Here is a 22,854-nt window from a genome sequence, read left to right on the forward strand (position 1 = left end):
GTCCGGAAACCCTTGTGACTGCTCATGACTATTGGGCTCGGGCAGCAACATATGTGAAAATATTGCCGGAGATCCTTAACAAGCGTTGGCAGACCCTGGATGTGAAATCCATGATGTCAGAGTTTCAGAGGTCTTCTTCGGGGTTCATGGTAACAAAAGACACTTTGTCATCTGTCCATCGTTTTAAGCGAAAAGAAGGCGCCAGCTTGTCATAAAAGAATTGGAATCTCTAAGATTAATTAATACATAATGGAGGGGGGTGAATAGGGGTATGCATATCCGCCGATCCGTGGTATTTTTAGGCCCGATCCGTCGATCCGACTTAATTTTTGTTCAAATCCGAATCCGTGTTACTTGAAAAATTTTTCCTGGTATATAAAAAGTAGCGTTGAAGCATGAAAAAATGAATTACTTAATATAGTTGTTCTGTAATCGCAACAGATGCGGGACTTCATGTTTAAGAAGTTTTCGTTCAAGTTTCAAAACGTTAAGCATTAAGAACAGAGCTTATAATGTTTCTTCCAACAATGCAGATTTGACTAATCAAACAGTCTGCAAGCTTGAAAAATGAAAGTATCTGGTATTGTGTAAAAGACTTTTCAATAAATTTGCTTACTGACATCACTTTGGACATGCTTCTAGTCGAGCCACAAAATTCGGAAAAGGCAGAACTCAATTTCATGGTAATTTGCTTACCAGTAAGTATTTTCCATGGTTCATCTTGGAAGTCTTGAGATCATAATCTTTTTCACTTGGCAACAGACGGGTAAAAGGGTTAGCCACGGCAAACTGCATTTGTTTTCCGGTGCAAATACAGAGTTTCATTTACTCGTAGTTTGTTTTGTACTCAATGATCGTCAATTTTAGCATTAAATATAAGGAGCAAAATCCAGCTTATCATTTCACCGATCAATTTGTAAATTTGATTATTTTATAGTTTATGAGTGGCTGTCAATCCTAACATTAAATGTGAGGGCCCAAAAATCCAGTATAACAGTCCAGCGGATGTGATTACGGCAAATAACTCTCATCTTACGAAAGGAATGTGGGAGGCGCTGTGGGCTAATGGTTAGTGCGCTGGACTCTGGATCGGACGGTCCGAGTTCGAGCCCTGGCCGGGGCACTGCGTTGTCTTCTTGGGCAAGACACTTTACTCTCACAGTGCCTCTCTCCACCCAGGTGTATAAATGGGTACCGGCGAAATAATGCTGGGGTTAACCCTGAGATGGACTAGCATCCCATCCAGGGGGAAGTAGAAATATTCCAAGCTGCTTAATGCTACGGAAACCAGGATAAGCTCTGGCAGTATGGGCCACTTGGCACGAAGCTTTACCTTTTACGAAATGAGTCTGTTGTTTATTCGAACTTGTCTCCCAAAGCGAGTGGAAACTCCAAACAAGAAAGGTTGATGTCCTGTCGGTAAAACAAATAATTTGACGATTTTCAAGAAGATATTTGTCTGTAAAATGGAGCTGCCGTTAGTGGGAAAACGAATTTGTATGAAAACTAAAAGTAAGACTTCTTGCTTCTCAGTGAACCGATGCCCTTCAATTGGTTAACTGTTTTACCAGTATCTTTAGTTTGTAAATCATAGAAATTTCAGAATGTCAACTTTCCTCAAATTATAGAGCATCAAACTCCCGACTTTTACCATACATTTATTGTAAATTTTGCCGTGTTTGCCCTCAACCAATATGGCGACAGAAACCGTGAAAAGGTCTATTAAGTTAACGATCAAGACAAGCAAACTAGCTGAAATAGCTTCGAAGAAGATAATGTATATCAGTTCATGTATAAACCAAATATAAAACTTACCGAACGTGCTCGCGTAGCCGTTCACCACAATTCCCCATGACTGGAATCGACGCAGCATCGAAACTTATTTTTTTGAATAAAGTAATCGCCTTTAGCACCTTCGTGGTAAAAGGCTACACACTCGATAGTTCTAGTTTCCAATTTGCAATTTAGACAATTTACACGAACGCATTCAGAGATCTAGTCAGGTCACTTAGCATTACCGCCATTACCTGAACCAGTCACCATGCAGGAACCATGCACAAGGTTGCCTGACGTCATTTCCGTCACGCTGTCTATACTAGAATACATGTATATGCGTCGGGTCACGAGAAAGTCTCTTCCGGAAACCTCGGAAGTGGAACGTTAGCCGACAAAACACCAGCACATTAACCAAGGCCGACCGAAAATTGATGATCCGATCCACAATCCGAACTTCTAGAGTGACAGAATCCGGAAACCGGGCCAAAACTTTCAGCTGACCCGCGATCCACGGTATTTTTCAAATCCGCGAATCCGCTCGATTTATCGCCGAAATCCACAATCCGTGAGCTTTTTAAGGCCAAATCCGCCGATCCGCGGACCTATTCACCCCCCTCATAATGGTAATGGTGCTTATTTTAAAACCCTCTTTTTCTTTTCGTTTTGTTATCGCTCTTGCTTTTCACTTTTCGTCAATGCATCAGTCAATTCCACCTGCGCCCAGCCCCCCCCCCGGGCAACTGCGGGGCATTTGCCCGCCTTGTCAGTCCCGGGGGTGGGGCATTTGCAAATGTTGCACTGCCCGGGGGCCGGGCATTTGCCAACCCCCGGGCCAATCCCGAGCTTTTGACACGCAGCGGTTTCCTATCAGAATATAAGGTTTTACTAGAAGAAAAGCAGAATGGCTCATTTGTCAAGGACGGAAATAAATTGTAGAGGGTTGTAAAGGCATGTTCTCGATTTTAAATGTATGTATGCATTTCTTCATTGCTTATCAAGCCAGAATTACGTAGCGAAATTGGAGCTATCGATGTGAATCAACGTTTTTTGGTTATTGAGTCAAATTTCTGTTGATATTATTTGAAGAACATCCTTTCATATTTATAAAACTATTCATAACATATAACTTTACAGCGCTCTATTAATTTTAATGTCAATAATTTGATACCAATACTAAAACCATATTAAAACTGGTGCAAGTCGTCGCGGAGTGAAGTCTTAATTAGAATCCTCGCGCTATTACAAAGGAAGACGTTAATTAAACCAAAAAAATCGCACATTAAAATGCTTAAAACGGCACTATTTGACTGTGAGGTCAATGAAAAATGTTGCAGTGTTGACGGAAGACGGGGCATTTGCCCTCTTTTTTCGTCCCCACCCCGGGGAATTTGACAGCTCAAGAGTCCCAACCCCCGGGAATTTGCCATCCAAGGCAAAAAAAATGCTAATGCCCGGGGGTCAGGCCGGGGGGGGCCTGGGCGCAGGTGGAATTGACTGATGCATAACCTTGGTCAAAAATATATCTCGTAAAGTTGTTTCGATGCCTTTTGATTTCATTAAAGGTATTCATTTGGCAGTTGACGCACTTTGTGAAGCAGAGGTGCTTAGCAGTAGTTTTCAAATGCGCACGAAATATAGCTGTAACACATTATTCAACTGTCGGTTTCGATTATAAATATTGAAACAGAGAGCTTTTTACGGGTGCGTTCCTTTGGGATGATCCGGATCAGCTGGGGCCCGTTTCTCGAAAGAGCCGGAAACTTTTTGGGCCCGAAGGCAAATTTTTAAATCAAAACCTGTTGAATAGTAGATCAGTTACTAGCCCACAAACCTTTCAGTTTTGTTTCGTTAACTAATAGTTTTATTGTATTATTTTCAAAATTATTGAAACTTTAATCTTCAATGCAAACACAACAAACACAAAATAGCTTACCGGGCCCGAAAAGTTACTGGGACTTTCGAGAAACAGGCTCCAGGATCACTGATCCAAGATCACTCGGATCATGTTAGATTAAGCGAACCGATGAATCCTTGTCCAGAGTGGATTCATCGGTTCATTTGATCTACCATGATCCGAGTAATCTCGGATCATTGATCCTGATCCGGATCATCCCAAAGGAACGCACTCTTAGATTCGGGGACGGGGACGACTACGAGTATGAGATTTTCTCAGTACTAAGTAGTGCGCCCGCGTGAACCAGGGTCATTTTGGCGGGAAAACGTCATAGCCGTCGTCATTCTACAACGGGATTTAGCGAGAATGTCGTACTGACGGGAACAAGTTCTCAAATGAGAGAAGTTTTATCATTTTATGATCGGGAGAGGGTTTAACCTCCTTCAGTATAAATAACCACACTACCTTTTTTTGCGAAAAAAGGTAAAATGAAGCTTTCCGGGTCCGGGTTTAAGTCCGGGTTCCTTTTTTTGGAGAACACGCGCAAAACTTTTGAGTTAAATGTCGTATTCGTACTCGTTCTCGTCCTCAAATCTAAAGTTCTCTATTGATGCTTGAAACTGAACGTTAACCTTAAATTTGTGAATAAAAATACAACTTAAACGCCGCCCTGTTTCCTTTTGACCCTTGCCTCACACCGCACCGGTCCCTAATATCTTGCGAGACGTTTCAGATATTATTGGTTTCCAAAATACTCCTGTGAGAGTACTGGCTCATTGTGTGTTCCCTCGGCCCTCACTTCGGAAGAAAAAAACAGGGTTGAATCGTATATTTTCCAGGCTTTCTAAAAGAATTATATGGAGAGCCACACCTAAAAAAGGCTACTCCTAAGTCAGTAATTCAAAGTTATTGGAGATAAATGTTATCTTATCCTCTGTCTCCTTTGGCCCAAAATCGCCATCGACAAGGTATTAGGTCCGGTTAAGCTCCTAGCAGGCAGGAAACTGGGTGAGAGTTTTGCTGACTTGATGGCAACTACTGGTGGCGTAATAATAATAGTAAATAAATAATAATAAATAACGATTTTCAGGTAGCACATCCACATAGTGGTTCACCGTCTACCTGATTCCTGGTAGAATTGGAATCTGAAAATGTCGGTTTTTGAGAAGAGGGGAAAACCGGAGTACCCGGAGAAAAAACCTCTCGGAGCAAGGGAGAAAACCAACTACAAAACTCAACCCACATATGGCGTCGACGTCGGGATTTGAACACGGGCAATATTGGTGGAAGGCGAATGCTCTCACCACTCTACCACCCTTGCTCCCCCAATAATGTAATGATGATATTCAATGATAATGTTGCTTTTTACTGCTACAGTCACCTCTCTTGTAACGCAAAGCAGTCATTCTTGCCCCAGAGCCAATTCGGCGTAATTTTTGTCAAGACTGCGCAACGAAGAAACGAAGGGCTTTTTTTAAGGAGTGGGGAGGGGGGGGGAGGTGGGGTGGAGTGTCTCACTCTCTGTAAGGCAGACTTCTCTCTATCAGACACTCTGTGGCGGTCTCACGCGGTTTGCGTCTTGTGGTGAATTGACTGTATCCATACGTACCTAATCCAACAGCAGGCACTTCTTCTCTTTGAAAGAACCTTATTTTACTTTCTTCAGTAGGTCTCGTTTGATCACCGCATTTTATTCCGAAAGTCAAGAAATTTTAAATTTTCCCTTTCGGCTGAATATACACAGTTTTAATTTTTCATTTAAGGTAAAGCCCTAAGTTTCCATCGATAGCCTACGTTCGATATACAGTGGAACCCCGCCTTACGGCCACCTCGGTAATACGGTCACCTCCTCATTTCGGCCACTATAAGAGACCCTCGTTAATGCGGTCATCCGTTAATACGCCAACGACCACATTTATAAATCCCAAACGGTAGAATCTTTTATAATTTCACCCCGTTAATGCGGCCACTAGTTCGATTGATCTGTCAATTTCACTAACCTAACAAGCCGAGTATGTTCTTGTATTGCTTTTAGACCACAGTACACTTTAAAAATGCATTGCGACGGTTTTTAATGGCCGATTGTTAAAAGCGTTTTATGTGCTTAAGAAAAGTTTCAAGTAGGTTTTGCAATTACTTAACGCGATATCGACATATCGATGCGATATCAAGAAGTGTGAATGTGATGTTTGGTGCATTTGTCATTCCGGCTGGCTTAAGTCATTAAATTTGACCCTGCCCCGGTAATGCGGCCACCCCGTTAATACGGCCAAATTTTTATGACCCATTGGTTAGGTTCCACTGTATTAAAATTCTAACATGACTCCGGGGCTTTCTGGTTATTCTTCCACATTTGGTTCGGTTTTCTTTGCGCTCAACTCTCCTCTGGGAATTGCGAGAAAATAAAAAAGGTGAAAAATTTGCAACTTTGTCCCTAAAGCCTCGGAGTCATGTTAGAATTTTAATATTAATCGAACGTGGGCTGTTGAGGAAGTAACTTAATATATGACTGTCGGGAACTGTTAATGAGCGGACTGTCAGCTAATGGACTATTACTGTGTGGGTGATCGAAGATTCAATAAAACGTGTTATTTTGTCAGTCTCGCTAATAAACACGTGTAAGTTTGATCGTGAACACTTAAGTTTTGTTTGCTTCAAGGCAAGAGAGGATAAAGGGGACAGAGAAGGCATCCGGCATACACGCCCTATTCCATAGGTAATTTGTCTCGAGTTATTTTTAAGGCCACAGATCCCAAGGGGGATTAGACAACAGCCAATCACACAGAGCGAATGTGTTCCGCGTAGATGACCCACGCACAGAGCCACGCGTCCTTCACGAATTGACGCAGAACAAAATATTGGAAGACACGGAGAGCGATATTGCTATTCGTTTTGTCGACGAAAACGACTACAGAGAGATTTCTGCTAAAGCTGTGTCAGCGAAACGGAAATTAACAAAGAATCGCCCTTCCTCTCTTGTATAGAGCTAACAGTACAGCAGGGAAATCCTTAACACACTGAATATTCTCTCAGGATCATTTATAATAGTTCGACGGGAGCAATTTCTGGTTTGATATTTATTCTTTTATTAGTCTTTTATTATTCAACAAAAATAACACTTGGCGTCCTACTTGCTTTACTGTACAAGCGACCGGTCGATTCCCTTTTCACAGGTGAGCGCCAACTCATTTCGCTTCAATATTCAGGAATGCTCTCGATCTCTTTACGCTTTCATTGCCTTTCGCCCGACATGTTTTGCACAGCGTTTAGTCATGCGAAACCTCCACGAAACATCCACGCAGCGCGCGAGGTAACTTTATCCCGATTCTAAAAATAACTCGAGACGAATTACCTATGGAATAGCCTGTTGTGTATGGGGGATGCCTTCTCTGTCCCCTTTATCCTCTCTTGCCTTGACGCAACCAAATTGGGGGGGGGGGGGGGGGGGACTAGGTCCTTGTGGTCAATGTTTTATGCGTTTATCTCGAAGTAATTGTTCGCGGGAAGTCCAGAACAGAATATCCCTACAAGCGACCAAACTATGCAGCAACTCAGAAGCACGCTTTTTCGACAACGGTTGGGAAAGATTACTCAAAACATCTACTCTTGGTTCTTCTTCCTAGCTTTCATCATGGAACTTTCATTTTCTTTATTTTTACTCTCGGCCTCTTCTTTGACTAAATCTATTTTTCTCTTCATTTTGATGAGTTAACATAGAAATGAAGAAAACATAAAAATTAGAGGGTGGTGGTTCAGGAGGGGGAAGTTTTGAAATCTGGTATTGATGGAGGGGGAAGAGGTAAGCAATAGAAATGTGGTGGAGGTGGTGCAGGAAAAACAATAGAAATGTGGTTAAGGTGGTGGATGGAAAACAACAGAAAGGTGGTCGTGGTGGTGGACGGAAAACAATAGGAATGTGGTGGAGGTAGTGGTGAAGGGAAACAATAGACGTGCACGTGGTGAATGTAGCGGATAAGAAACCATAGAAATGCGTTGGAGGTTGTGGATGAAAAACAATAGAAATGAGGTGGTGGTGAAGATAGTCGAGGGAAAACAAAAGAAATACATGTGTTGAGGTTGTGGACGGAAAACAATAGAATTGTGGTGGAGGTGGAGGTGGTGGTGCAGGGAAAACAACAGAAATGTGCTGATAGTGTGTGTGTACATGTGTGTGTGTGTGAAATGTGGTGGAAGTGGTGTTGGATGGAAAACAGTGGAAATGTGGTGTTGGAGGAGGAAAGGAATAGAAATGTGGAAGTGGTGGTGCAGGAGCCTCAAAGGTATAGAACTGTGGTGGAGGGGCTCTTAGCAATGGTGTAATATGACAAAATTTTCTTTCTTCGAATACAAGGCGCGTATCAGAGTTTTGGATTCTGTAGTTTCTGAATCTGATACGCCGGTAAGCCATATAACAGGCTATTGCAATAGTCAATGCGGCTAAAGCATGTATTTGAAAACCGAGGTGCCCCTGGGGAGGAGGTTGCTGTTAAGCGTGACGTCGACGGATACCTCGAGCACCAAATAATTTCGCGATGGGTCGGGAGAGAGGGGAGGGGTTAGGGCCGACAAAAGTAAGTAAATTCTCGTGCTATTTTGTTTAATTACAGGCACGTTCCCTGACTAGACCTTTTGGAAAGACCTCTAAAAGATGTGGTTCGGAGTAAAGGTCTTATATAAATTAATAGGTTTCATTTTTCTTTAAAAGTTAGCTATCACCGCTTTTCTCAGTACACAGTGCCTTAATTATAGTCCCCCCGGGAACAGAACTTCCGTGCAGAGGGGCTTAATCAAGCGAGTTGATCAATTCAAAATGTCTTCAATAGGCTACCGAGGCTTACTCTATAGAGTTAGCCAAGAGCTTACCGATTTAAAAAAGATAAATCAGATTCTCTACGCTTCTAGCAGTGACGGATTAATCTCTGAAAACAGTGAATCATTCAACGTCCAGGTGAATCCAGGAGACAACACTGCCGTAACCGTAATGAAGCTCTTTTCAGATTTGGAAGAAAGTGACAATCTTGGACTTGATAATCTCGAGATACTGAGAGATCTTTTAAAGGGAGTAAAAGAATGGTCTCTTGTCGACGAAGTTGATAAATTCGAGAGACAAAGAAAAGATTTCAACACTCTTTTAGAGACGATTATTCCTAAACTCGACGAGCTCGACAACTTGGATCAACTATTGTCACTGTGCGAGGATCACATATCGGACGATGCTAAAGACGACATAAAAGACGTTCGTTCACTGGTTAAAGAACTACAGAAAAAGAAGCGCCTGGGTGTTGCGCGACTTACGGTTCTGAGGAAGATCTTAAACGAGACAGGACAGCAGGAACTGTTAGATTTGTTAACAGAGTTTGAGAAGAAGTGGAAAGAGGAGGAGAAGGCAGAGAGAAGGAAAGGTACGATTCTCCCCGGCCAGAATACAAATGCTTTTACATGACATATTGTTCTTTAAGTTATCATCAATTTATTAACACAAACACATTGAATGTGTTGCATAGTAAATACAGCTCATCATTCTTACAGTCCCCGTAATTAATTCATTAATCAGCGAAGGTTCTGACTCGGGTGGGTTTCCAAATATAATAAAGCGGACTATACGTATTAAAAGAGTACTTATTTATGCCTAGTTTAATGAGAGTCCCATGTCGTAAAATGCGCAAATCAATGACAGCTTTCGTAAACATAAAATGTTGGTGTAAAATTTAGATATATTCAGTTATTTTCGGAAACAAATGTTACAGTGCTCAATAGTGCGACAGGCAAAGCAACCAGACCATATCATGGATGCGTGACCAGACGCTATCCCGTATGCAAATCACACACCGTGCTCACGCAAGCGTTAAAAAATCATCGGACGCTTTATAGGATACAAAAATGTTGTACAACTGGTTTAAAATTTTAATACACTTATTTCCCCTAACATTTCGCTTTTTATAGGAGTTTAGAGAAAACTCCCAAATGCAGGGAAGTCAGTGAAAATACTGATTCGACTGCAAGTTTAATTTTTAAATCATACTCCCCATCCGACGGTTTAGTTTCTCCCAGATCAGCAGTGTCTGTATCATAAAATTTGGGATGGGGATTGTTTGTAGTTTGATATCTTTCGGATCAAAAAAACCTGTCTATGATAGAAAGATGTCTGTCACGATAGATACGACCGTATTTAGGTGGATAATTTGATAAGCTGTCTCATATCTTATTTGGTGATCCTTGGATACATATATTTCAAGGGTCTTTTAGAGAACATACATTATATTTAACTGAATAAAATACTTCAGTTCATTCATGATCTTTTGGTTCCTGATTTGTAGATCGAGCAACTGATGTTGTGAACGCGATGATAGTAGGTAAGTGTTCCGAACTAACCCCCTGAATGGGAAGCGAGACCATGCAGCAGCATGTCATCTGTACCAATTATACACTTGAACCTGTTTGTTCAAAATGCGGATAGCACTAACCAGAGGATAAATCACCATCCAGTATTAGAAATCGTGCTTTGGGTACAATAAAGTGTTGTTGTTGTTGTTGTTGTTGTTGTTATTGTACAGGCAATTGAGTTATTCAGTGGATAGAGATTTATCGGTGGATTCAGCTTTTTTGACAAACCGAGCTTTGGTCTCATTTGGTCAAAGGGTGGATGTGCTATCCTCTAGATAAATCTCTATCCATAGAGTGGATAACGCAATTAATTTTGGAGACACTTATACACGGGATAGTGATTTATTTATTGGATATTACATTCCAACCTTCGAACAACAGGGGTCTGACGGGTGAAGACAGACGTAACGAAGCATAGTGGGATCATAGTTTTTGCTTCGGCCTCTGTAAGCTGGATATTTTCCCGCCCATCACAACAAGATCCCAAAGAGTGACTCCTTAACACTTTCGTTTCATAGTACTTCGTTTATACTGCAAGCACTTTTAATCTGAAGAGAATCTGTAAGTAGACGTAATTTTGATAATTTATCGTCTTGCAACTAAAAGAATCAGCGATATTGAGACCCTATTCAGAACTCTTCTCGCTCATCGAATGGGTGAATTTTGTCTTTAGATGAACTACCCTGCGTGGCAGGCGCTTGGAAGGTTTGGGTGCGACAGAGAACGGGGCGCGCCACAGAGACGCTCGAGGCCCCCCTTCTTTGTTGCGCCCATAACACTCGCAGACGGCTGATACACAGGCTAATAGATAGCCTGAATTTCAGCTTTTTGCGACTCGAGGAAACGGCTGAAATTCAGGCTAGCTAAGATATTTGCATGCATTTTATTGCTTCTTTGTTGTGCTAAGTCCCTTCTTTTTGTTTTAAAATTTCAGCTCCTACTACGACCGTGTGCTCGACGGTTAAACAGACTTGGGAACAATTAATTGGAGGTAACTAATATTTAACAAATCGACCACACATTTTCCATGGTCTACACTCTTATAGACCATAGAAATGACGTCATAAAATGATCAAATCTCAAGTGGAACCACGAGCTGCAGCTGAGTGGTTTCACTGCAAAGTTTTGAACATTTTATGGCGTCATTTCTATGATCTATAAGAGTGTAGACCATGGAAAATTGTGGTCGATTTGTTTTTACAATAACATTTATTTTTTTATTTTTTTACGAGAAAACAAAACAAAACAATCGGCACTATGTGACATGTTACGTCATTTCCACGGTCTATACTCTTATAGACCATAGCTCTCGACCAATTAGCGCGCGGGGATTCGCTCACTTATTTTAAAAAATCAAATAGAGCATCTGTGTGCATAGCGAAGCTAAGTGGCGTTATTTATTCTTTATATTTGGATATCCATAGTTCCGCATATTTTTTGTTATAGATCATAGAACTACCGTAACAGTTATTCTGTAGCAAAGCACATAACGTGCAAATTTTCCACTTATGTTTTATATATATATATATATATATATATATATATATATATCTAGCCGGATTTATGAAAACCGTACCATCGGACACCAGCAGCCCACACACCTTAAACTGACTCAACTAAAGTAAATATGGCCAAGACACTCAGCTCTTACCCATGGTTCTCTTAAGTTGACTCTCTTCTTGGTTCCTGATTAGCAAAAGAAACATTCCAGTCCATCAAAAAGACACTCTGGACTTGTCCATACACTCTAGCTGCTTAAAGGCCCTGAATGACGGAGGACGCTTGAGACTTAAGCAAGTTCTAAGCAGAGAAATTCAAGGTTAAATCACCCCCCCTGACTTCCTCCACCCCCCCAGCCTAGCACGTGCTTAAGGGGAATGCTTTCATTGGCCAATGGGCCTCAAACGTTACAAGAATTTGACATGACAAACCAAAGGCAGACATGAGCAGTGCACTGACTCTCCCAGACCAGGACTAACGGAAGGTACAACGCTTTTTCAGCACCCTACCCCCCTAGGGATTGACATGGAGGCCCCTTTCCAACCCATGGCGAGTTAGCTCAGGGACTGAACTTGTCAATGAGACCAACCAGGACAGCAAGCCCCCTATGTTTTTTCGCACCGCAGTGACCAGAAAGCTGGCGATCGCCAGCTTTCTGTGCGAATATTCTGGTCCATTTTGAGGTATGTTTTCAAAAATTCGGCTAGATATATATATATATATATATATATATATATATATATATAAATCTATTGATTCCAACAGCTATAAAGATACTCTGTAAATTTTCTACGGTAAGTGGAATATCTTTGGCAGTTGGAACGGGAATTATTCTCCAACAAGGCGCCCGAGCTACACTCAGAGAATTCGTTGATGCTTTCAAAGAGGCCGTGCTTCCAGCAGCGACCAATCTACGTACATTGAGTGAGAGTTCACTGTGCTTAACAGTACAAGCAGAGAATAAGCAAGCTCTTAAGGCATTATGGGAGCGATATCAAGATGGCACATTGCAGAGAAATCTGCAAGAGTTTCTGGTGACGGATGACATCAGACAGCTGGCCGGTGGAGAGGAAGTAATTCTGAGTGCGTACATTGATGAGCAAGATTACGATAACGCTTGGTTGAGTATTTCGATTGCTGAGCAACAAGGTGAATAAATTATGATGCGCAATGTTACTTGTATAAAAGCAACTGCTAAAGTGCATCTCATGGAATCTTTGGGTGGAGACGGAGCTCTAAGTAGGGGCGGGAGTTGGATGGCGCTAGGACGTTGGGCCTATTTACAATGATCAATGATCACTAGCCACTCGTTTGTTTTTCGGAAAACTATTGATATAATTTACTGGTAATGGGTTGTTATGGTTTCGAATTATAACGTCAGTTTTGAAAGGATGCAAAAACATATTTAATAATAACACATCTTAAAATTTAAGAGTGAAAAGCTACACACTTTTATTATCATAAAGCTACATTTACGCAACTGTTTGTTTCCCAGTCTTACAAGAGGAAAATCAAGAAATTTCACCAAGGAGAGCCAGACGAAACTCCGATTCCTCTCTGCACGCAACAAGATCAAACGAAAAGTTAGTTGTTATAACACAAAGAGAACAGATCAAGCTTTATCAAGAAAGAATAAAAGCATTGGAAGAAGAAATCGAGAAAATGCGAGCAGAGGGTGAGTGAAGTAAAACAATAGAATCTAAATAAATTAAACTTACAACACCCAGGAAAGCAGTAACAGTATATCATAAGGAATTTATGCCACTGACCATTCAAGACAATCATCATGTCCATAAACAAGGTAATGGAGTAAAATGCACTCAGCTGCTAAAATGACCTGGATCGGACCCTATCCGATCAACCCCCTGTATTCCATTAAATGACTGAAGGTTAGAAATAGTGTTTCAGCGATTGATCTGATCCGGTCCGATGCAGGTTTCGTCAACGTTCACAAAATCGATCCATACGCCAGAAAGTGTTGCGTGTCAATCTGAAAACTACATATGGCATGCATGTTCCCCTTTCAACGCCCTAAATTAATCATGTATCTTCCTCTTTAATATATCATACATCTTTTGGGACGTGTTAATCAAAAAAAAAAAAAAAAAAAAAAAAGGATAGCGTAAAATTGACCCTGGCGCCGAAATTGGGAGCTTGTATTGAGGATCGGAGAGAATCCGGTACGGAAGCTAAAGCTCTGCTGTGCGCTACATTGAAGTCCAGTAAAAAGGCATCGATAAACGGCCATTACTTATTCGGCTTATTCGGTGTAGTTTTCCAAAACATTTGTTGTCACTTTTTGGCAATGACTCTTCAAATAATAACTTTGAATAGGCCATTTTCGAGTTCCCCGGGCCTCTGTTTCAAAACGAGGGTAGGTGTTCAGCCGTTGATAAGGAAATCATTTTTCATTCTCATGCAAATAAAACTCATTTTCACAATAAAGGTTGTGCACCAGGCTTCATATTGAAAGTGAGGGTTTTAAGAAATCGGAAGTGGCTTATTAAATTGATCAAAGTCTCTCTTGTGCTTTATTGAATCTATTGGCTTTATTATGTCAAGGGCAAACATTTGGTAATTTCACTGACTCCTTGATTGGTTCTTTTATGACTATAGTGGATAAATATGCGTCATCATGGAGGCAAGAAATAAAAAGTCAAAAAGGCTCAGGACTGAAGAGATTCAGACCTTCCTCAGATTGGCAGATTGAAGAATTTAAAGGTACGTGTGATTGTAAGAACGAAAGTGACGTGCCAACAGAGAGGTTTTGTCAAGGAGTTTTTCCTAAAAAAATTGTGTAAAAGCAGCCTGAGACAACAACCTACATTTGGCGACGCCACCACTAGTTTCCCCGCCAAATGACGTCTGAGAATCGAGCGCAGAAATTCCATACTGATGACGCGTCACTACCCAGATCTGGGTAGTGTTTCTGATTGGTTGAATCAACTTTCCCTCTCGGCACGATCAACCAGAAGCACTACCCCGATCTGGGTAGTGACACGTTATCAGTATGGAATTTCTGCGCTGTTTCAGACGTCATTTGGTGGGGAAACCAGTGGTAGAGTCTCCAAATGTCGGCTGTTTTCTCAGGCCCTTTTGTAAAAGGGGCCGGTTTTTTTTGTGATATACGTAGGGGTAACGCATAACGACCCAAACAACTTCTGGGAAGAAGGCTACCACCCAAATCCACCTTGACCTCAAAGGTAAAATCTCCGGCTATTTGCGAGCCAAGTCGGGCTCATCCGGGCTTATCGTGAAGCGACTGGTAATATTTCTATTCTCCCTGGACTGGATGCCAGTCCATCGGAGGGTTTACCCGCAGCATTAAATTCGCAACTGCCTATCTACAGGCCACGGTAGTTTAAACTTTGGATAACACTATCCACGGATAAATCACTATCCTGCGGACAAGCAATAAGGAAACCAATTGTGCTAATTTGTAAATAGAGATTTATCCGGCATTGGATCAACCTTTCGAACAACTGAGCCCTAGGTGGAGTCAGGCAAGAACACAGTACATTAACCATTAGGCCACCTGCCTCCCACCGTAGCTTGTCAACAATAATGGCGGACAAACTTGAGGGGATCCTTTTACCCTTTTAATGCTTTTGCTCTGTTAATAGTTTTCCATCCATTCCAGTCGTTTTGGATGATGCGATGTACCCCTAATTTAGAACAGACGAGACAAAAATGTATTCTTTCTTTGAACAGGGTATTAAAATGTTATTTTAAACACAGCCGATAATTGATGTCGATCAAACTCTGGCTAATAATAGGGTCTCAATGGGGTAAACCAGCAGCCGTCAGAAGGCCTAAAATGTAACCGTCAACCGTCCAAAATGCAGATTAATGTAAACCGTCAAAAAGTTTCAAGGTATTTCAAATCTGGCTGTTTCATTGGTTGATCTTCAAGGCCTTTTGGCTCCTGAAGAACCTCCTAACTGGAAAAACCATTTCGCATGTTCACAAAAACTCTTTCTCTAGACATTTCAAGACCTTAGAACTTATTTCAATCGGAAGTTCGAAATTCTGTTTGTGAAAGGCCAAGGCATCCTCCAAACACAACAGTTAATATTAATTTATACGAAAGTTCATAATTACTTGAACTTTTGGACTAAATTTCCACTTAATAACCGTAAACCGTCAAAAGCTCTAAAATTTAACCGTGAACTGTCACAGCTACCACCCCACCGAGACCCTCTACTAAAGTAACAAGATACACGAAGAAAAAAAATACTCCATTCGAGTGTCAATGTATTGAGTTCGAAGGTGCTAATGGTGCTATAAAATAAATTGGTGACTCTATTTTTACGTCTGTTATTAGCATTGCAAAGGGAGTACCTTCATTTCTCAGTTATTTTAAGACCCTGAGTATTTGTCCGGCCGCGGGAATCGAACCCGCGACCTCCCGCTCTGCAGTCAAGCGCTCTACCGACTGAGCTATCCTGCCGCGGTTAAATATATTTATTCCGTCAAATATTAATTAAAGAAAACAACAAGAACAACAAAAAATGAAAAATGACTCATTCGAATACAAAGTACTCGTAAAATTATCTACATTTAACCAATCCCTGACATAAGAACCGTAATGGTTCCATTAGCGCCCTCCTTCTAACAAGCGCCCCCTTTAAAGGCGTATTTGCTAATAAGCGCCCCAATTCTGCTATTTCCCGTATTCTAATAGGGTGTTTAAGCACCACGATGACGGGTACAAAAACGTCACTTAAAAAGTGAATTAGCGCTGTCTCAAACTTTATAATGCTTATTCCAACTCATTTAATGCGCCAAATGTTGGCAATTTTTTTTTGGAGTTTAATTCTAAAGGACTGTATCGAAGTCCGGGAAAAGAAAAAGAAAGTTGTTGTCGTCCTCGACAAGACGTGAAATTCTTTTGTTAACATAAACCTATTGCTTTTTTGCCGTTCTCGTTGCCGTCGCCGGCGTCGTTGCTTAAGCTCCCTAATAATACGGAGTACGCGGTACGTTTCAACCGAGGTTCATCTTTCTTTAATTGCGTACAAACGAACAGAAATGCCACGTATCAAAACAGTGATCTTCGTCTGAGTTTCTCACGTTAACTAAACATTCACCAAAAATTTGTTACTGTTGCAGTTTCTGCTTTTGTCCCTTTTTAAATAAGTCTTTAAGTTTTGTTTTGAACATTAGGTTGTTTCTGAAGGACGAAATAAGCGCCCTGTCACCAATAGGCGCGCTTCCTTGAGGTACTAAAAGTAAATAAGCGCCCCGGGCTCTAAATCGAATCATTACGGAAATTAAGCGATTGAACCATAACCCGCGCATAACTCTGAGGATCACATTTAACATTTATTTGAAACATTTGTTATGCATAATGTTACAGACTCTGAAAGGTCTACAAAAAGGCGTCGAAGAAACTCTGATTCCGAATTATACTGTAAGTCAAAAGATGAGGAAATCAGCGAAAGAGACAAAGAGCAGGATCAATTTCTTGGAGAAGAGAAATATTCTTTCGTTCAGAGATACCTTGAGCAAGTCCATGACACGCGCAGTGCGATAACATCTACAGGTGAAAGTGGATTCGTTACAGAGGGAACAGCAACGGACGTAGGACATTTGGAAGACGTAGCTGGTAAGTAACGTTAAAGCAATTATGAAGTATTAGGTAAATGAATGTAGATACCGTAAATGACTGATCTAACATCATTGTTTTGTGATCGATCATTAGGAAGATCTCAAAGTTGAGTGTATTAAGTTTTGTAATAAATGGCAATGATTTGTTGTTGAATAATACGAACTTAAAGTAATTACTTTAAAATTGTAAACATAGTGCTTCAATTTTACCAGCTGCAAAACAATCGATTCAACTCGCACAAGATGAAGTTTTACTTTTACGCCCCCCCGTTACCGGCAAGAGTTGCCTCAAATAATCGTCATAACACTTATTCTTAAAATCACAGTCAAATTTACAGTAAGCCCATCATGTCTTTTTCGGGTAGTTTCTTGCAAACGTCTTGGCGGTTTGTGTTTCCCAGACTTAGCTTCGTAACAAAAGGTTGGATTGTACAGACCGATCTTTGCATTGTTGAACTGTCAGCTCATTTGGCTGCTTCACTCAGCAGCGTTACTATCACCTTATTTTGCATATAACATTCTGCCCAGTTTAAAGTGCCCCTCTTATTGTTATCCCTATTATCGCTGTCACTTTTTTTAATTTAAATGATTTAATGGTTTTTCAGATCCTACGCTCAGATTGGCACATGTAGACACAAGAGTTATTTCTGAGATTCAAGGAAGACTTGAAAGGGACCATGATGCTTTCAAACGTGTCCTACAATCGTTTGGGATCAGCAAAAAACCATTACCTTTGAGGAATTTTTCTAGTATTTTTCAATTGTTCCCAGACACCCCAATGACGATGATGAAAGACGTATTTGAGGCATTACAGCTGTATGACCTCCTAGAATTGCTAGAAATGAAATCGATAAAACCACACAGATCACTTCAGCTAGCATACACATTGGATGAGATTAAGAACCTGAATGGAGTGGCTGATCTTCCTACAACTTACCACAGTTGTGGAGCTGTTCTCATCATTGCCGACGACGAAAATGTCTCTAGTGCATCAGCAATCAAAACCCTTTTTACTGATCTTGATAATAAGAGTGATGTAACTGAAATACTGACACAGGAAAACCCGACTTTGAGGCATTTAAACGAGGAAATCAATGTAATGATACTGGAAATCGAAAATTTATTGGAGGGGGGAATACAGGAGCAAACTGAAGATAACCTTTCTGTTTATTTATGGCGGTTGAAGCGCGCTTTATACGAGTTAAAGCCGAGTATCCTAAAAGGAGGAAGTGCAGTTCAGGGCGTTTTTTTTATTTTAATGCAATCAATGAATGGCATAGTGAGCTCTGTGAGAATGAAGCTGAGACTAGTAACTGATGAATTAAAAAGTTTTTTACAATCGACGATTGTCACTGCAGAGAGGATCCAAGCAAATCTTAGACAGCTAATCCAAAGTCCTGAATGGTTTGCCATAGAAGACAAAAAGGAGAGAAAGAACTTTGAAGAGAACGTATCAGTTGTTATCAACAGATGGATTCATCGTCAGGGTTAGTATGAATAGTTTGGTATGCGCAGGACTGGTGGTCAGTGGGACATTTTTATATCCTAGATGAATATCGGGCCAGCGCCGGCAACACCAGAGGCAAAACCCCACCCTTAAACTGCTTATAAACCGGTGAAACGGAGCTTGAAAGAAAAAGCGATTGAAAATATCATTATGTTTGCTTTTAAACCCAAAACTCCACATTTAAAAGCAAAAAAAACGAAAACGAAGAAGGTGCAATTTACCAGCATTTTCTAAGATTCACCCAGCAGAAAATCCTTCTTTTTCCAAAAGTTTCCACTCCGCTTAATTCGAGTAATTTTTCCATTATCTATGTGAACGTCTTGTTTTCCAGTATTTACACTGAGTTTTCACACGGAACAACCTCGAGTTCACCGCAGTTATCGAGTGAAATCCTTCCTTTCTCGGACGTGTTCCTGTGTTTTACAAGACGGTGAACACGGCTGAATCCTGGGAAAACGCATGTATTCCAGCGTTTTCCGATCGCTTACAGCTAGGAGAACTGCGCATTATTAAGACTTTTGCAAGCAGTTTTCTTGCGTTTTCTTTCATTTCCCGTGACAGTGAAACTTTGGCTTCTGGGAAATGGTCCGTTTATTTTGTAATTTCGTAAGTTTATGCTCATTATTTTCTGGTCTATAAATACATGTAACAATTATTTTCATTTGCAGATAACTTCTCCTTCTTTGCAGTGTTTTATTTTGCTCCTGACCATTACCGGAATGTGCATAAGGCCATAATGAGTCAGCTGAAGTCTGCAATAACTAACAAACTTAAGTTTATTGTTTGTCCCCGCTACGGATACTCCTTCCTGTTTCATGTTGTTTCGCCGGAAACCCTTCTAGTTACTTATGACTATCGGGATTGGGCACCAACAAATGTGAAAATGTTGTCGGAGATCCTTAACAAGCGTTGGCAGACCCTGGATGTGAGATCCATGATGTCAGAGTTTCAGAGGTCCTCTTTGGGAATCGTAGTAACAGACGACACTTTGCCATCTGTCCATCGTTTTAAGCGAAAAGAAGGCGCCAGCTTGTCATAAAAGAATTGGAATCTCTGACATTAATTCCAAGTGAACAAATGATACATCACCGACCGACTTCCTAAGGAGGGTAACCTCGGTAATGGTGCTTATTTTAAAACTCGCTTTTTTCTTTTCGTTTCGTTGTCCCTCTTGCTTCTCTCTTTTCGTTAACCTTGGTCAAAAATATATCTCGTAAAGTTGTTTCGATACCTTTTGATTTCATTAAAGGTATTCATTTGGTACTTGACACACTTTGTGAAGCAGAGGTGCTTTGCAGTGGTTTTGAAATGCGCACGGAAATAAAGCTCTTGCACATTATTCCACTGTTTAGATGATAAATATTGAGATATTGATGCTTGAAACTGAACGTTAACTCTAAATTTTTTAGGAATTAAAATACAACTTAAGCACTCACGTTTCGTTTGGCCCTTGCCTCACATCGCACCGGCTGTAATATCTTGCGAGACGTTTCCAGCGTATTGGTTTCCGAAGAGAGTTCTTTGTCATTGAAGGTTCCTTCGGCCCTCGACTCGCGAGGAAAAAAAGATGTTTGAATCGGATGTTTTCCAGGCTATTCCGAAGGATTATATGGAGAGAAAAGTTTGAGAAAAGACGTAGAAAAGGCTACTCCATAGTCAGTAATTCAACGTCATTTGGGATAAATGGTATCTTTAGCCCATGAACGAAGCAAGTAATGAATTTAATTTGCTATAAAGGCTGTCTCCTTGGGCCCCAAATTGCCAAGAACAAGAAATTGGGTCTGCTTCAGCCTCTTGAAGCAAGGGAACTGGGCGAGAGTTTTGCTGACCTACTGGCAACACCTGGTGGCGTACAGTGAATATTCCACGATAACGCGGCTTTTTCTGACTCATACCCAGTCTTCCCAATCTATTTAGAGGCGGGAATCGCACGACGCACGCGGGGAACGGAACGTGGGAAGCATGACCGGAGCAAGCGCGAGAGATGATGGGAAGGAGGAAAACTAAGTTTTGCTTCCCAACACACCTCGCGCTTTCCTTGCTGACCGCGCTTCTCTCGTTAATGTTTATAGGAGACTGAGAGACGACTTGGGACGAGTCAGGTGCCTCTTATTTCAACAGTCAATTCTCGTAACGGATACCAGTCATTAGAGACGGCGACGTCAAAGAGAACGGCAAAAAAGCAATAGGTTTAGACAGGAGCCGATTAGATTGGCAAAATAATCAGTTCATTACTTAAACTCCATAGTATTCTTGCCCCAGAGCCGACTCGGCTAGTCTTGTCAAAACTGCGTGACGAAGAGAAAGCGGGCTCTGGGCACGAGAGTACTAGCTGGCCCCTTCTGTTATTCAGTCATATCCTCTGACTCCCTATAAGACCGACATCTCTTTAAATCGGACACTTAAGTGGTGGTCCAATGGTGTGTGTGTTATGGAGAGATGATGATGGTATTCATATGTTATCCAACAGCAGGTAAAATACATCCATAAAAGTCTTAGCACTGCTGTTTGAACAAACCTTATTTTACTTTCTACAACAGCACCTGAAAATCACTGCGACAAGGTCTGGTTTGATCATTTCATTTAGAAAGTCAAGAAAAGTTAACTGTTTCCCATTCGGCTGAATATTTTCTACAGGATTTAAAATTTTCCATCTAAGGTAAAGCCCTAAGTTTCCATCGATTGCGGAGGTAAATTAATCTTTGCCTGGCGGGAACTGTTAATGAGCGGACTGTTGACTAATGAAGTATTGCAGTGTGGGTGATCGAAAGTTCAATAAAACGTGTTGTTTTGTCGAGTCGCAAATAAACACGTGTAGGTTTTATGGTGAGCATTTGAGTGTAGTTCGCTACGAGGATAAGGCCACGGGGGAGTCAGTATAGAGTCACTGATTATGAAGCCGGTTAAACCCTTTAAACAAGAATTATAACATAACACAAGTAAATCGCGCACTCTGATTGGTCAGTTAGCTACTACCATTTGCCCGTGGGTGCACGCCAAGAAACTGCGCTAGCACGGTAAAATTCAGGCAAATTTAACAAATCTCCTCTCCTGACGGTAAAATACACCGATGAAATGCACAGATGAAAAGTGGAAGTTGAAGAAAATACTAAGCTGTCGTTTTGAAGGAAAAAAGACAAAAGATCAAGCGACAAATTTGCCCTGGATGGATTAATCACTGTTTTCCTCGCGGCTAGAATCGGCTGAAGGAAAATCGAGCGAGGAAATAATTTTCAAGATTTAAGGTACATTTTGTATGTTTTTCATAGAAGAGAAAGTCTGTTTGGAAATGTAAATTTATCAATTAGCATTGTGTTATTGACTTTTTGGTCAAGCTGATGCTAAATTCAAGCAAATATTTTAGGAAACACGCTCAAATTCGAGACAGCTTTGTTGTGAAGTTTTCATCGCATCGATGAAAAATTTTAGTTGAGTTTAAAACGGGCACATTACGCTGGAATAAGCGAATTTCATTTGAGTAAGGAAACATTTGGGTTTTCAAATAAATTTTTCAAAAAATAACTTCTGTTTGTATTATTTTGTTCCTCAGTGTTCATTCATAACAGTCGTTCAGAGAACGGTCGATAAACAACAGCTTCAGCACCGGCTGTGTGTCGCCGAAGTTCAGTTGCAACTTTGACTTTCATAGCTGAATTTCCCCAGACAGATTTTGATACAAAGCAGGGGCGGATCGAGGATTATTTTTAGGAGGGGGTGCACTCGTCTCTTGCTCTACTTCAACACCAATAAACCACATAGTTTTTTTTGTATTTTTTGCAGAATACCAGTTGTATTAGAAAACGGCAGGTCAGGATAGGATAGGATAGGATAAGTGCTTTATTAACAACAGAGCGCCTACAGACACGTGTTTACAACGATAACAAAGATTTTCGTGCAATAATTACAGAGGTGTACTTTTGTAAAATTTATACAACTATTAAACAAGGTTATATTTAACGCGTCTATCTCTTTCGCGGAAGCTATCATATACGTATTTAGCGACAATTTTTTTGCGTTTTCTCTCCTTGCTTCATACTTATCAACGTTGCAAAGGCAGAGCTTGGATTCATAGAGTCAAGAATAAGATTAGTTTCCTTTTTTAGCGTATTGAACAGCTCTCTCCTAGGATCCCTATAGGCTATGCAATTCATAAAAAAATGCTCCTCGTCTTCTAATCCAGTTT

The 22,854-nt window shown here is 40.9% G+C and overlaps 1 protein-coding gene across 2 annotated transcripts in view; it reads left to right on the forward strand.

Moving 5' to 3' along the window:
* LOC140933481 (uncharacterized) overlaps positions 1 to 20,010 on the forward strand; it is a 34,763-nt gene extending 14,753 nt beyond the window's left edge. The window contains exons 1-9 of one of the 2 annotated variants that reach the window (XM_073383052.1): positions 8,483 to 9,072; positions 9,988 to 10,023; positions 10,989 to 11,045; positions 12,320 to 12,703; positions 13,050 to 13,229; positions 14,171 to 14,275; positions 16,914 to 17,162; positions 17,770 to 18,651; positions 19,340 to 20,010. In XM_073383052.1, the coding sequence (XP_073239153.1) occupies positions 8,652 to 9,072; positions 9,988 to 10,023; positions 10,989 to 11,045; positions 12,320 to 12,703; positions 13,050 to 13,229; positions 14,171 to 14,275; positions 16,914 to 17,162; positions 17,770 to 18,651; positions 19,340 to 19,710 (2,685 nt within the window). In that variant the 5' untranslated portion in view covers positions 8,483 to 8,651 and the 3' untranslated portion in view covers positions 19,711 to 20,010. Of the gene's footprint in view, positions 1 to 8,482; positions 9,073 to 9,987; positions 10,024 to 10,988; positions 11,046 to 12,319; positions 12,704 to 13,049; positions 13,230 to 14,170; positions 14,276 to 16,913; positions 17,163 to 17,769; positions 18,652 to 19,339 lie in introns of those variants that run through there. The other variant, XM_073383051.1, reaches the window with a different exon arrangement.
* Positions 20,011 to 22,854: the final 2,844 nt, after the last annotated feature.

This window comes from Porites lutea, chromosome 4 (genome assembly GCF_958299795.1).
Source record: "Porites lutea chromosome 4, jaPorLute2.1, whole genome shotgun sequence".
Lineage (NCBI taxonomy): Eukaryota > Metazoa > Cnidaria > Anthozoa > Scleractinia > Poritidae > Porites > Porites lutea.